We start from the raw sequence: 13,691 nt of genomic DNA on the forward strand, positions 1-13,691 counted from the left end.
ATTTACTCTACAGCATTAATCATTTGCACCAAAAGCTTTCTAGTCAACCCATTGATGCTAACCTCACACCAAATTCTCTCTTAATCTGCTACCTGTTTGTATAGTCTAGACTCCCAGTAAGTGCCTGAGACTCAGGAATGAGTCATTCTCTGCTCAGTCAGGTGACAGCAGTCACTCCTCAAGAAACAATGTTAAGGCATGTTGTTGACAGGAGCAATCAGCACAATATATAGCTCCAGAGGAGAAAATCAGTGGCACACAGTGCCATGGCTTCTGACAAAGGTAAAATGGATTGGGGTCCTGTAAGCTTCTACCCTTGAAAAGGGTAGAAACTCTGTGTGTGTGTGTCTTGCTTGTGTCCTTGGGCATTTTCCAACTTTCCTATTTATTACTATATTAATGCTACTTAAAAATATATAATTTCACTTTATTTGAAAATGTCTGCCTCTCTGTAGACATTCTTTTTTAAAGGAGATTAATCTGCTGAATGGTGATTGGCTGTGCTTGGTTAAGTAAGATTTGTTATAATTATTAATACTAACTATTGACATCCATAAATAATTTTAAACAAATGACACTAAATCAATGCTTGTTTCACTACAATAACAAATTAAGGGAAATATACAACTGTTAAATAATAATTTAAGACAACATCAGAAGGATACCACAAGGGCATGCTAATTATTTAAGGTTTAGTTAGTTAACTTTAGAAAAATTCATGGGAGAGGTAGAACACTTCAGGCTGTAGAAGGAAATAATTTTCAGATGAGGTGGAATTTGAGTTTGGATTCTAAAGAGGTAGAATGTAGGTTGGCAAAGAGAAGGCATTTCCAGGTTGGTTGACATAAAGACTTTGAGGGAATTTACAAAGATTATGTTTGTAATATCCTGAGTGCACTGGTGAGGCTAGAGAAGAGTTTGTGGAAATAATCTATAGTGAAATTAGAGGGCAAATTTGAAGTGCTATTATAGAGGGCTTTGAATGCCGGGCTAAAGAAATTGAGGTTGATCTTTTTGGTAAAAGAAAATCTCCGGAGAACTTGTGAATAGCATAGACATGATTGAAATAATGGTTTAAACACTTGTACCTGGCATTTGATGCCTTCTGGACTGGAAGCAGAAAAGACTGGAAACAAGGAGACCCGTTAGAAGACTATTGCAAGAGTGTGGGCATGATGTGATTGGAAATAATACAGATATCAGTCTTGGGAGAATTTTGCCACCCTGAGATCTTCTATGCAGCAGGATTTTGCTGTCAATGCCTCTGTAAACACTGGGCTCCAATAGAAATCTGGTTCTCTTTCATTAGTTCAATAATATTTTTCTACGTGCCCTTTGACAATGCTGCCTTTTTTTTTAAAACTCATCACTTATACAGATGTCTTTTCTCCTTTCTCTTGAGTTGTGCTTTAAATATATATATATGTACATTAAGCCAATGGTATTCCAGCTTCTCTACACACTACCAATCACTCTTTCTGTCAGTTACAATTTTAATTGAGATAATCATAATTTAAAACATAAAGCTTTGCAAAATAATACAGACTCCCTGTACATTTTGCTTAGTTTCTACCAATAGTTACATTTTGCAAAACTATAGAATAATATCACAACCAGGATATTAACATTGACACAATCCATCAATTTTAGTCAGATTCCCTCAGTTTCACTTGTACTCATTTATGTGTGTGTTTAGCTTTATGCAATTTTGTCACCTGTATAGGTTTGTGTATCTACCACCACAGTCAGATTTAAACAGCTCCAACAGTACAGATCTGTTTTATTGCCCTTTTATAGCCAAACCTTTCTCCTTCCTGCTTCACCCCTGTTCCTAATCCTTGATAACTATTTATCTGTCCTTACGTCTAAAATTTTGTCATTTTAAAGTGCAGTTAAAGCCCAGCCATTATGGCTCAGTGATTGAACACTGGCCTGTGAACTGGGAGTTCACGATTCGTATCCTGGCTGGTGCACATGCCTGGGTTGCGGGCTTGATCCCCAGTGTGGGGCTTGCAGGAGGCAGCTGATCAATGATTCTCTCTCATCATTGATGTTTCGTTTTTTTTTTTTGTTTTGTTTTTTTACATTTAAATTCTTTATTGTTTAAAGTATTACATAAGTCTCATTTTCTCCCCATTGACCTCCCCCAGCCGCTCCCATCTCCCAGCACATGCCCTAACCACCCTACTGTCTGTGCCCATTGGTTATGCTCATATGCATGCATTTGGTTGATCTCTTACCCCCTCTCCCCCTGCTTTGCCTCATAGGTTGGACAGTCTGTTCGATGCTTCTATATCATTGATGTTTCTATCTCTCTCCCTTTCCCTTCCTCTCTGAAATGAATAAAAATATATTTTAGAAGTAAAACTCAATTTGTATGTTACTTGACATACTCATCTCTTGGTCAACAGGTTATTCAGCTGGTGATCCCACCTTGAGGTAAGAATAATACTGTCAGCCCTGGCCCAGTAGCTGTTAGTTAGAGCATCGCCCCAATATGCCAAGGTTATGGGTTTGCTACCCAGTCAGGGCACATATAAGGATCAGTCAATTAATGCATAAATAAGTGGAACAACAAATCTCTCTCTCTTTCTTCCTCTCTCTCTCTAAAAGTTAATTAAAAATTTTAAAAAGAATAATACTGTCATATTGTGCATTTAATTCAACCAAGAATAAGTGGGTATTTGAGAGCTGGAGGACTATAGTTAACCTTATTGTTCCTTTCCTCTTTTACCATGTTCCCATTCTTTTTTCCCCTTTTTCCAACTTTATTCTCTATGATTATTGCTTTCTTTGTCTTTGTTCTTGTCTTTTGGCTTCTGTTGAAATAAATGACCTTCCAGCTTTGTTCTGTTATTGCCTTACCAATGCTCTTTTCTCTTTAGATCACATGTTTTTATAGTCATTAGTGAAAGGTCCAAGGAACTGATTTGTCACTTTCATTTACATTCCTGTTTTATATTCTATGCCCATTTCCCAGACATATCATTATAACAGGGGACTTTTGGTCAAGGAATATATTATCTTATGATGGTGGAAGGACTTATTTATGTAATAAATGAATGTGATACTTTGGGGGTGAATGAGAAATATTAGAGTGTAACAATCTTATTGGAAAGAAGGGTCCTCAGCACAATCCTGAGTTTCCTAAGTCACAGCTTTGACACACGGAGGTGCCATTGACAACAAGTTGAATTTCTTTCTTTTTTTTTAAATATATATATTTTATTGATTTTTTACAGAGTGAAGGGAGAGGGATAGAGAGCTAAGAAACATCGATGAGAGAGAAACATCGATCAGCTGCCTCTTGCACACCCTGCACTGGGGATGTGCCTGCAACCAAGGTACATGCCCTTGACCGGAATCAAACCTGGGACCCTTTAGTCCACAGGCCGACGCTCTATCCACTAAGCCAAACCAGTTAGGGCTGAATTTCTTTCTTATGAGGAATTAGTATATAGAATTTAACGTGGAGGAATCCTGAGGCTAAATTACTCTCTTCTTAGGCTTGGCAATTAGAATTTTATTGATTTGAGGATTCTACACCTGAGAAAATCTAGTTGGAGTTCATTGAGGAATAGTAAATATTAACAATTGGAACATGGCACCTCTAAGAGTGAGACAGAAAGATTAGAATATAAGGAGAAAAAGGACACATTTATACCCAAGTTCAAGACTAATAAGCAATGGTATAAAGAGAGTGGTAACCAAATAACATGAGTTGGGAAACAATATCTTTACTGTGTTGTGACAGAAACTCTGATAATTCAAGCAGACCTCCCCAAATAACTTTTAGACATAGAGAAAAAAAAAGTGTCCTGAGATTCATGTTTTAGATTTGCCTTATAGAAAAAGGGAGTATTAAAGGATTTTTAAATTTCCTCTAAAAATTTCATGACAATATTTTAGGAGAAGAATCGAACCCTGGGAATTTGAAGCAATCTTTGACCCCAGAGAACTCCGTAAAGAGGCCTGTCTGCTGTATGAAATCAAGTGGGGCACGTGTCCCAAGATCTGGCGACACTCAGGCAAAAACACCACCAAGCATGTTGAAGTCAATTTTATAGAAAAAATTACTTCAGAAAGACAATTTTGCTCATCCACCAGCTGCTCCATCATCTGGTTCTTATCCTGGAGTCCCTGTTGGGAATGCTCCAAGGCTATTACAGAATTTTTGCGTCAACAACCTGGTGTGACTTTAGTTATTTATGTAGCACGGCTTTATCACCACATGGATGAACAAAACCGACAAGGACTCAGGGACCTCATTAAGAGTGGTGTGACTATCCAGATCATGACGACCCCAGGTAAAAACAATAAACCAAGAACCGTAAGTGTTTATAAGAGACTGTGTTGGTGGCCAGGAGATTGATTATCCCAGAGTAGAAGTCTCAGAAGTAAAAGTTCAAAATAATATAGAGAACACTAGGTTTGCAATTGATCGCAGGGAAAGTATCAAAAAAATATGATTCTGTTTTCTACTTTGCCGTTTGGCCTCTCAGCCATCTTTGAATGAACTGCTTTGTTCTTTTTGGGGATTCAGGGATAGTCTAGTCCAGGGGTCCTCAAACTTTTTAAACAGGGGGCTAGTTCACTGTCCCTCAGACCGTTGGAGGGCAGGACTATAGTTTAAAAAAAACTATGAACAAATTCTTATGCACACTGCACATATCTTATTTTGAAGTAAAAAAACAAAATGGCAATAACACCCGCATGTGGCCCGCGAGCCATAGTTTGAGGACGCCTGGTCTAGTCCATCTGAAGTAGTAAATAGGCCAGAGGGCTTTTTTATGTTATATATATATATATATATACTAGGGGCCCAGTGCACGAATTCGTGCACCTTGAAAGGAACTGTGGGCCACAAGGCTGCAGTAGGCACAGGAGCGGGTCTCGGCCCATCCTCTGCACCCCCACCCAGCTCCTGCCACCACAGCCCCCGGTGTCCTGTCTGCCGGCAGCCCCGGTCCTGCTGTCCCCGCTCCTATGCACTGATAGTGCCTGCCCCGCTCGCACCTGCTGATGGCGCCAAGTGATTGGGACTGGTGCTGGCCACCAGGAGCGGGTGTGAGCAGCAGCTCTGGTGCTGACAGCAGGTGCAAGTGCCGGGGAGGACCGAGGCACATGGGAGCAAAGAATTTTCAGTAACCACCAGAGGCTTGCCCTGATGACAGCCAACGGCGCCCCGCCTTGGTCTGGTGCCCCCACTCACCTGCTCCACCATACTGCCACGTCTAACACCCACCATGTTCCGTGCACATCCCCCTAGTGGTCAGCGCATGTCATAGTGACTGGTTGTTCAGTTGTTCTGGTTGTTCCACCATTCGGTCTATTTGCATATTAGCCTTTTATTATATAGGATATATAGTGACCCCCCCCCCCCCCAAATGTATACACACTTAACAGCTGCTCAGTTGATGTTTCTTTCTTTTCAGATTTAACCCATTGGAATTAATAATTATTGAAAGTGTGTATACATTTTGGGGGGACACCCTGTATTTACTAGTAAGTTCAGCTTTCTTTTTTTTTTTTTAATATATTTTATTGATTTTTTACAGAGAGGAAGAGAGAGGGATAGAGAGTTAGAAACATCGATGAGAGAGAAACATCGATCAGCTGCCTCTTGCACACCCCCCACTGGTGATGTGCCCGCAACGAAGGTACATGCCCTTGACCGGAATCGAACCTGGGACCGTTGAGTCTGCAGGTGGACGCTCTATCCACTGAGCCAAACTGGTTTTGGCTCAGATTTCTTTAAGTAACTTTTTTTGTATTTGTTGAATGATTTGTTTCCTTAGAGTATGATTACTGCTGGAGGAATTTTGTCAACTACCCACCTGGGAAAGACACTCACTGCCCAATATATCCCCCTCTGTGGATGAAGCTATATGCACTGGAACTCCACTGCATAATTTTAGTAAGTTATTTTAAGAGACAAAGATTCTATCGCTTCTCAGCCTTTTGGCTAAGATCAAGTGTAGTAAGAGAAAAAGATTCTTATGCAAAAAAAAAAAAAAAAAAGCATCCTTCTTCAAACTTCTTTCTGAATAATTTTGACATGTACTCTCCTCATCATTTGTCATTTATATTAGTTATTAACTACTTGAACTATTTTAAGAAAATGTAAGATGATATCTTTGTGGAAAATAAGTAGGAAAGGGACATGGATAAACTGGTCTAAGATATATGTGGACTCCCTATTAATTAGATATTATTATTACTACAACACATACTGGCTTTACAGAATTGCAGATATTCTCCTTTACCATATTGGTGTGTGTCATTCTATTGAAGAAATGTGTTCCATTTGTATTCTCTTGAGAATAGTTCAATGGTCTATTAACTGGTGCTATAAAATGTTTGTGGTAATTATAGAATTAAGAAAAATATTAGCTTACCATTTTATTTTATATTTTATATATTTCAGAGTCTTCCTCCCTGTTTAATGATTTCAAGAAGATGTCAGAAACAGCTTACATGGTACAGGCTTAATCTTCAAATTTGCCATTACCAAAAGATTCCACACCATATCCTTTTAGCTACAGCGTGGATATAACTTCCTGTGACTTGAAGAGGAATAGAATGATTCTTTGCAGGCAATGATGATTCACTAATGATTGAGTGTCATTAGTTAGAATCTAGAAATTTTTAGTTTCTGTAACTATAAATTATCTAAAAAATAAAGGACTATCCCATTTACAATAGCATAAAAATACATAGGAATAAATTTAACTAAGGAGGTAAGGACTGAAAACTATAAGATATCAAAGAAATTGAAGAAGACACAAATAAATGGAAGGGGTACCCCATGTTCATGGATTCAAATAACTAATATTATAAAAAGGTCCATACTACCAAAAACCATCCATAGGTTCAATGCAACTCTATCAAGATTCCAATGGAATTTTTCACAGAAAAAAAATACAATTCTAAAATTCATATGGAACCACAAAAGACCTGAATAGCCAAAGCAGTCCTGAAAAAAAAAGAACAAAGCTGGAGGCATTACAAGTCCTGATTTCAAACTATATTACATAGCTATCATAATCAAAAGAGTATGGTATTGGCATAAAAACATAGACAAGTGGAACAGAATAGAGAGCCCAGAAATAGACACATATATATGTGGTTAATTAATATTTGGCAAAGAAATCAGGAACACAATAGGGAAAAGGTAGTTCCTTCAGTAAATGATATTCACATACAAAAGAATGAAATGGGACCTCTATATTACACCACTCACAGACATTATTTTAAAATGGTTTAAAGACTTAAATGTAAGGCTTGAAACCATAAAACTCCTAGATGAAAACATGGGGAAAATTCCCTTGACCTTAGTCTTGCAATAACTTTATGGATATTACACCAAAAGTAAAAGCAACAAAAGCAAAAATAAACAAGTGGGACTATAGCAAACGAAAAAGCTTCTGCACAGAAAAAGAAACAGTCAACAAAATGAAAAAGCAACCTACGAAACAAGAGAAAATATTTGTAAACCATGTACCTGAAACAGGGCAAATATCCAAAATATGTAATGAACTCATACAACTCAGTATCATGGATTGTGTTATCTACTACTGTTTCGAAAATCACCCCAACACTTTGTGGATGAAAACAACAATATTGATTATGTCACAGTTTATCTGGGTCAGGAATTCAGAAGCAACTTAGTGTGCAAACTATCAGCGAGGGCTGCAGTCATCTCAAGGCTTGACTGATGCTCCATAATGTGCTTCTCAGATGGCACAAGTCAGGGGAGGTCTCAGTGTCTTTCCATGTAGTACTCTCCATGGGGCTGCTGAATATTTTCAGGACTTTGCTACTAGTTTCCTACGGAGCAAATGGTCTAAGAGAGAGCAAGGTAGAACTTGCCATGTCTTTAATGACTAGGTTTTGGAATTACACATTATTTATTCTGCCATATTCTATTGATTACATTCCATCCAGCCATGATTCCGTGTGGGAGGGGACTACACAAGGACTCGGATCCCAGGAGATGGCAATCATTGGAGGCCATCTTGGATTTTACATGTAGGAGCTTCCACTGTGTTTTTCAGGAAAAATAATTATATAAAGCCAATTTCTAAGAAGAAGCTAAAGGGAAACAAAGGCTAAAGTAGCTTCTATTTTTATTTGTTTCTGAATTAGAACACCATAAGATTTAAATGATGATTTATTATTCAGAATTTATAGGATGATATATTATTGTAATTGAGTAGCTAAACACACACACACACACACACACACACACACACACAAAGGTTATTATTTTGCTCACACTGCAGTCTAATGCAAGTTGGGTGGGAATGTCATTGAGGGACCCCAATTCCTTTCATCTGATGACTCCATCTTTCCTATAGCCTTGGAGTCCTCTACTGAATTCTCTACATTTCATTTATCCAGCACACAGAAGGGGGAGAGAGAGTTGGGTAGTTTCTACTACCTTATCTTCCATGTCACTAATCTGTTCTTTTGCCTTTGATTTCTTTTGTGTATTTTTCATTTTATTTATTGTAGTCATCAGTTTTTATTTTTATTTATTTTGATTTTTAAAATATTTTTGAATTTTTATAATCATGTATTTGAACCCTAGCTGGTTTGGCTCAGTGGAATAGCGTCACCTGAGGACTGAAGGGTCCCAGGTTCAATTCTGGTTAAGGGCACATACCTTGGTTGCAATCGATGTGTCTCTCTCACATTGACGTTTCTCTCTCTGTTTCTTTCCCCATTCCTTCCACTCTCTCTGAAAAACAAACAAACAAACAAACAAACAAACAAACAAAGAAGCTTAAAAAATAAAAATGTATTTGAGCCAGCCTTGGCTTGTGTTGCTCAGTGGTTAGAGCGTTGGCTTGTGCACATACCTAGAAAATAGGACCTGCTAGCTCTCTAGGAAATCCGAGACCTTTTAGCCAATTGTGCCCTGTTTTCATGTTGCTGCTTCTAATATTCTATAAAACATCCTTCAGGAAAGGTGCTCCACTGATTGTAAGGCACTGTACTCCCCAATCCATAAATTGTCCCTCCCCCCAAATAAAGGACATCAAAGTTGTAACTAAATTGTCTTATTTTTGTCTTTGACAATGCTGAGACTTTTCTCTCTACCAGAGTATAAATATATTCACCAATCTCCATCTCCTCACACTCAATGTGGGGACAGTAAGGTGACAAGAGAAATTGAGTAGATTCTCTATAGTTTATGGTTATATGGGCTTATTTGCAATGGTGGTTATGAATTTATCGTGGTCATGCATTTATAGTCATTAATTTGCCCTCTTGAGTGTCATTCTTCAGTTGTACTGAGATGATAAGGTGCAGGCATGGAGAATGCTGATGGTTAGGGCTAGCCAGGTTTAAGACTTTGTAAGGGAAGCAATAAAAAGAATGAGAGGAGGGGAAAAGCTTCAGATTAGTATGCCTCTGAGATGGATTTTTTAAAAATTGTAAAAAGGGAGAGGGCTGTTGGATTGGGAAAAGTCAGAAAGGCAATGAGCTGGAAATCTTGATAAGATCATTAAACAGGTGCAGTGGCTATATTCAAACAATGGAGCTTGAAGAATAGTATGTTACAGTCAGAAACAGAATGGGTTAATTATTTTGAAAGCAAAATAGCTTTAAATGGTAACATCACCAAGAGTCTGTAGCTGAGTTAGAACAGAAAAGTAGAAAGGAGGAGGCCAAGGAACTAAGAGGTAAGCCCCTTCACTGGTCTTCTTTTTAAGAATTTTCTTGGTGTTCTCCCATGTTTCTTGAACTTTAGAATAATTTTGTGGAGTTTCCAAATATCTATCAGAACTTTCAAAATGTCATTAATGAAACTCTATATGCCAGACAAGAAAGGTAACCCTCCCTTTTCTCTCCAATTATCTCTTACTCTGGTGTGTCCATTTCTTTCCAGCTAAGGTTTTTATAATAAGAGTGTATACTCATTATTCTATTTCCTTATCTTCTGCTCCTCAGCTCTTTGGAAAACTTTTAAAGACACCAATGGGGTCTCTTCAATCTTTATCTTCCTTTACCTACTGGTAGTATTGATGTATTTGACCACATTATTCTTGGAACTCTTTGACATCGATGACACATTGTCTCCTGGATCCCTTCCTCTCAGTTTTCTTCTTAGGTTTTTCTTACTCTTTCTACTCCTAAAGTATCAGTGTTTTACAAGATTATCACCTCTCAAATCACTTACTTATTTAAGAGCTTGAATAAAACCAATCTGGGAATAGAGCAGTGGATAAAACAGAGCCTATCTTTGCTTTCATGGTGCTTCAATACCAGTGTTTTCATACTGTATAAACACACTCCCCAGGAGATCTCATCCATTTCCATGGCTTTAACTACCACCTGTAACCAGGAGCGATAGTCATCAACAACTGCTATTACCCAAGCACCAACAAAATCAGAAAAGGGCATCAACTAATCATGTAACCAGTCTGGCTGCACTCCATTGTACTGTTTGAATACCAGCCCAGCCTATACTGTATGCATATTATAAGATAATAAGATTTCTGATGGTGAAGAGAACAGACTGACAAATTCTTTACTTTCTGCTCTGTGACCTGGGGCGAGTTACTTCATGTGTTTGTGCTTCTGTTCCCTCCTCTATAAAATGGGGATAATAAAGTACTTTAGCATAGGGTTGTTATGAAAATCTAATGAGATAATACATATAAAGTATTTAAACCAACTTGGATAGAATATGCTAAGCATTCAATAAATTATAGTTATTATTATTCATTATTCCACAGCTTTGTCTCTAGTCTTGACTTTTTTTTCTTTCCAAAGTTATAGATTAAGTGGTTTTTCCTCCAAATATACCATAGGAGCTTGGGAAACCTACAAGGTTCAGTATAATTGGGAGGAGCAGCCTTGTAAACAAATAGGGACAATTAAATTTTATATGTACTGGGTTGGATGGAGAGAAAGAATAAAAACAGGAAACATATATGATATTACTCATTATGTACTCTGTTAGAAGTGGTTCATATATGTGAATTAATTTCATCTTAACTGTTCCACCAAGTGAATACTGTCATTATCCTCACTTTATAAATGAGAAAACGGAGGCACAGAAGGTTCAAATGATTTGAGCAAAGCCATATAGCTACAAGTTTTAAACCATTTTGAATCCAGAGTTTAAGCTTCTTGTCACACCACTGTACTGTCTCGCCCAAAAGAAAGCATTAGTTTGTAACAAAAAGAGCATTTTTAAGAAATGATTTACTTATATATTGATTTAAAGAGAGAGAAAAAGGGAAGGAGAAACATCAATTTATTATTCCACAAATTTATGCATTTATCCGATGATTCTTGTATGTGCCATAACAGGGGACTGAACCCACAACCTTGGTGTATTGGGACAACGCTCTAACCAACTGAGTTACCTGGGCAGGGAAAAAAGAGCATTTCTTACAATTTCCTTTACTTATTAGATCTATTTCCCTCCATATTTTACAATTTGGAAATATCCTCTGGAGGAAACAAGCTGTGGACCCTCGTTCTAGTATTTAATGTAACAACCATCCTTTCCTTATACTTGGAATCAATCCCCTAATGCTGACTTGTTTTCTCATCTAATATTTTAAGACATCTGATCTTTCATCATGAAAGATATACTTTTCACTTTAAATTAAAATGAGTTTTCTGTGTGCTTGGACAGCCTTGCTTTATTGCCTAGTGAAATTGTCACTAAAGAGTCAATAGGCACCATGGGAGTCAAAGACAAAGTTGGAGACAGAGGAACAAACAAACTTGAGTTAACAAACTCCTTGTCCCAGAACTCAGAGCAGTGGGAACACAGATGTGTCTACCAGTCTACAGGCCTGGATGATGAATTGTGACCTGTCCACAATCTAATAAGAAGGATGCTATTTGTGTTTCTAGAGCTAAAAATAGTCACTTCACTTCAGTGAGATCCTAAACTTACTGAGAATTGACATCCTTTGAAGCGCCAAGACAGTGTTTATCAAACTGTGGTTCTTAAGTTATCAAGGAAAATCACAGTCTTTCATGTAAGACTCCATTGGATCATCTTGAATAACTGTTTTATAACTGAGACGAACCAATGTTAGGAGAAGCCTGAATGAAAGCACCAGGCCCCCTGCCAAAGAAAAATTCACAGTAACTTGAATAAATTAAAATGATGAGGAACACAGGATGGAATTCTGAGCTCATGTCTCCATTGCTATATAAATGATTGCCATATTTACTTTGTAGTATGTACTACGAAATCTCCTCTTTGTATAAACCAATGTGAAAACATTGCATTAGCCCTGGCCGGATAGTTCCATTGATTGGAGTGTCGTCCCCTACACCAAAAGATGGCAGGTTTGATTTCCCTGGTCAGGGCACATACCTAGGTTGTAGGTTCGATTCGGGGGGGGGGGGGGGGGCGCGTGTAAGGAAGGCAACTGAGCAATGCTTCTCTCTCACATCTCTCTCTCTCTCTCTCTCTCTCTCTCTCTACTCCTTTCTAAAAATCGGTAAAAACATATTCTCAGGTGAGGATTCAAAAACAACAACCAAAAAAAATCCCACATTGCATAAAGAGCCATTGAAAACTTCTTAAGACAAAAAAGTGTGTAAATTTGTATTCCAAGTAGGTGATCATCATAGGTTCCTTCTAATTTTATCTTTCTATCATGTACTGATGTGGTGTTTTTAAGACTCTAGTTCAACTTCACCAGTCTTTATGAAGGCCTTCACAAACTTCTGTAGCTCACTGATTTGAATATACTTGATCTCTCTTGGCTCAATTTTGAATTTAGATCTTATCCACGATAAAGAGTACATGAAGCCATCATAGGATGTAAATTAGAAGGAAAAAGAACCAATTTTAATGGGCCATGGCAGCTTTAAAACCCTAAGGGCAGATTTTATTTGATTAACACTCAGAGGCAGTTGTTTGTGCTGTGCAGACTTCATGGTTCAAAGATTAGAACAGCTTGCTATGCATCAAGCTAACCAGGCTTTGTGTCTACCTCCCCAGTGATGTGTGACTTCAGACAAGCTCTGACCCAGTCTGTCCCAGGTCCTGGAAATTCACAGCTGCCCCTGGCCTCTTGGCCAAGAGATGGGACAGCTTCTGAGCTGTTACTAACCCCAGAACATGTCACTACCTCTTTTTCGTTCCTTAAACCCTTGTGAATAGTTAAATTGTGCCATCTGTTCTTGCCAGGATTCTGAATGTTTTTATGAGATCAATAGGAAATACATTCTATTTCCTATATTTTGGAGACATTGGCAATATTTAGTGATTGTCTTTGTGGATCAGCAGGTGATGCATGTATCAGTGAGTTGTTATGGTCTACAGAACCAGGAATGAAGCTTGGACACCTGTATGAAATAGAACCTAGATACAACTCTTGTGTACCCAACTATGGAGTGCAAGTACCCAGAACCTGTCTTTGGGTCACATACCCCACCCACTGCATCAAGCATTAGACATGGCCAAGGAATCAGAGGAAGACCAGCACTTCCTTGGACATTGACTTTTTTATTTCTATTCAGGCTGGATGCTGGTTTGTGACCCAGAAGATCCAGGAAGGGTATATCTGAAGAGAGAGCGGTTGTTGAAGTTGAGAATCTAAAGGGTTTGTTAACTCTATCACCTTAAGTAGCTTATAAAAAGGGGGGAGGGCAGGCTTCCTGTTTGGGTTGGAGGTAGGAGAGATAACAAGAAGCAAACCAGC

General features: G+C 38.2%; 1 protein-coding gene across 1 annotated transcript; it reads left to right on the top strand.

Moving 5' to 3' along the window:
- The first annotated feature begins 191 nt into the window (after positions 1 to 191).
- APOBEC1 (apolipoprotein B mRNA editing enzyme catalytic subunit 1) lies at positions 192 to 8,106 on the top strand. Its single transcript, XM_079775449.1, has 5 exons — positions 192 to 282; positions 2,412 to 2,439; positions 3,910 to 4,307; positions 5,799 to 5,917; positions 6,428 to 8,106. The coding sequence occupies exons 1-5, from the start codon at positions 267 to 269 to the stop codon at positions 6,554 to 6,556; spliced, it is 690 nt and encodes a 229-aa protein (XP_079631575.1). The 5' UTR covers positions 192 to 266; the 3' UTR covers positions 6,557 to 8,106.
- The last annotated feature ends 5,585 nt before the right edge of the window (positions 8,107 to 13,691 follow it).

This window comes from Cnephaeus nilssonii (assembly GCF_951640355.1).
Source record: "Cnephaeus nilssonii genome assembly, chromosome: 6".
Taxonomy (NCBI): domain Eukaryota; kingdom Metazoa; phylum Chordata; class Mammalia; order Chiroptera; family Vespertilionidae; genus Cnephaeus; species Cnephaeus nilssonii.

Coding starts and splice junctions, on each gene's coding strand:
- APOBEC1 (XM_079775449.1), top strand. Junction 4,308..5,798: donor CCAGATCATGACGACCCCAG/GTAAAAACAATA, acceptor TTGTTTCCTTAG/AGTATGATTACTGCTGGAGG. Junction 5,918..6,427: donor AACTCCACTGCATAATTTTA/GTAAGTTATTTT, acceptor TATATATTTCAG/AGTCTTCCTCCCTGTTTAAT.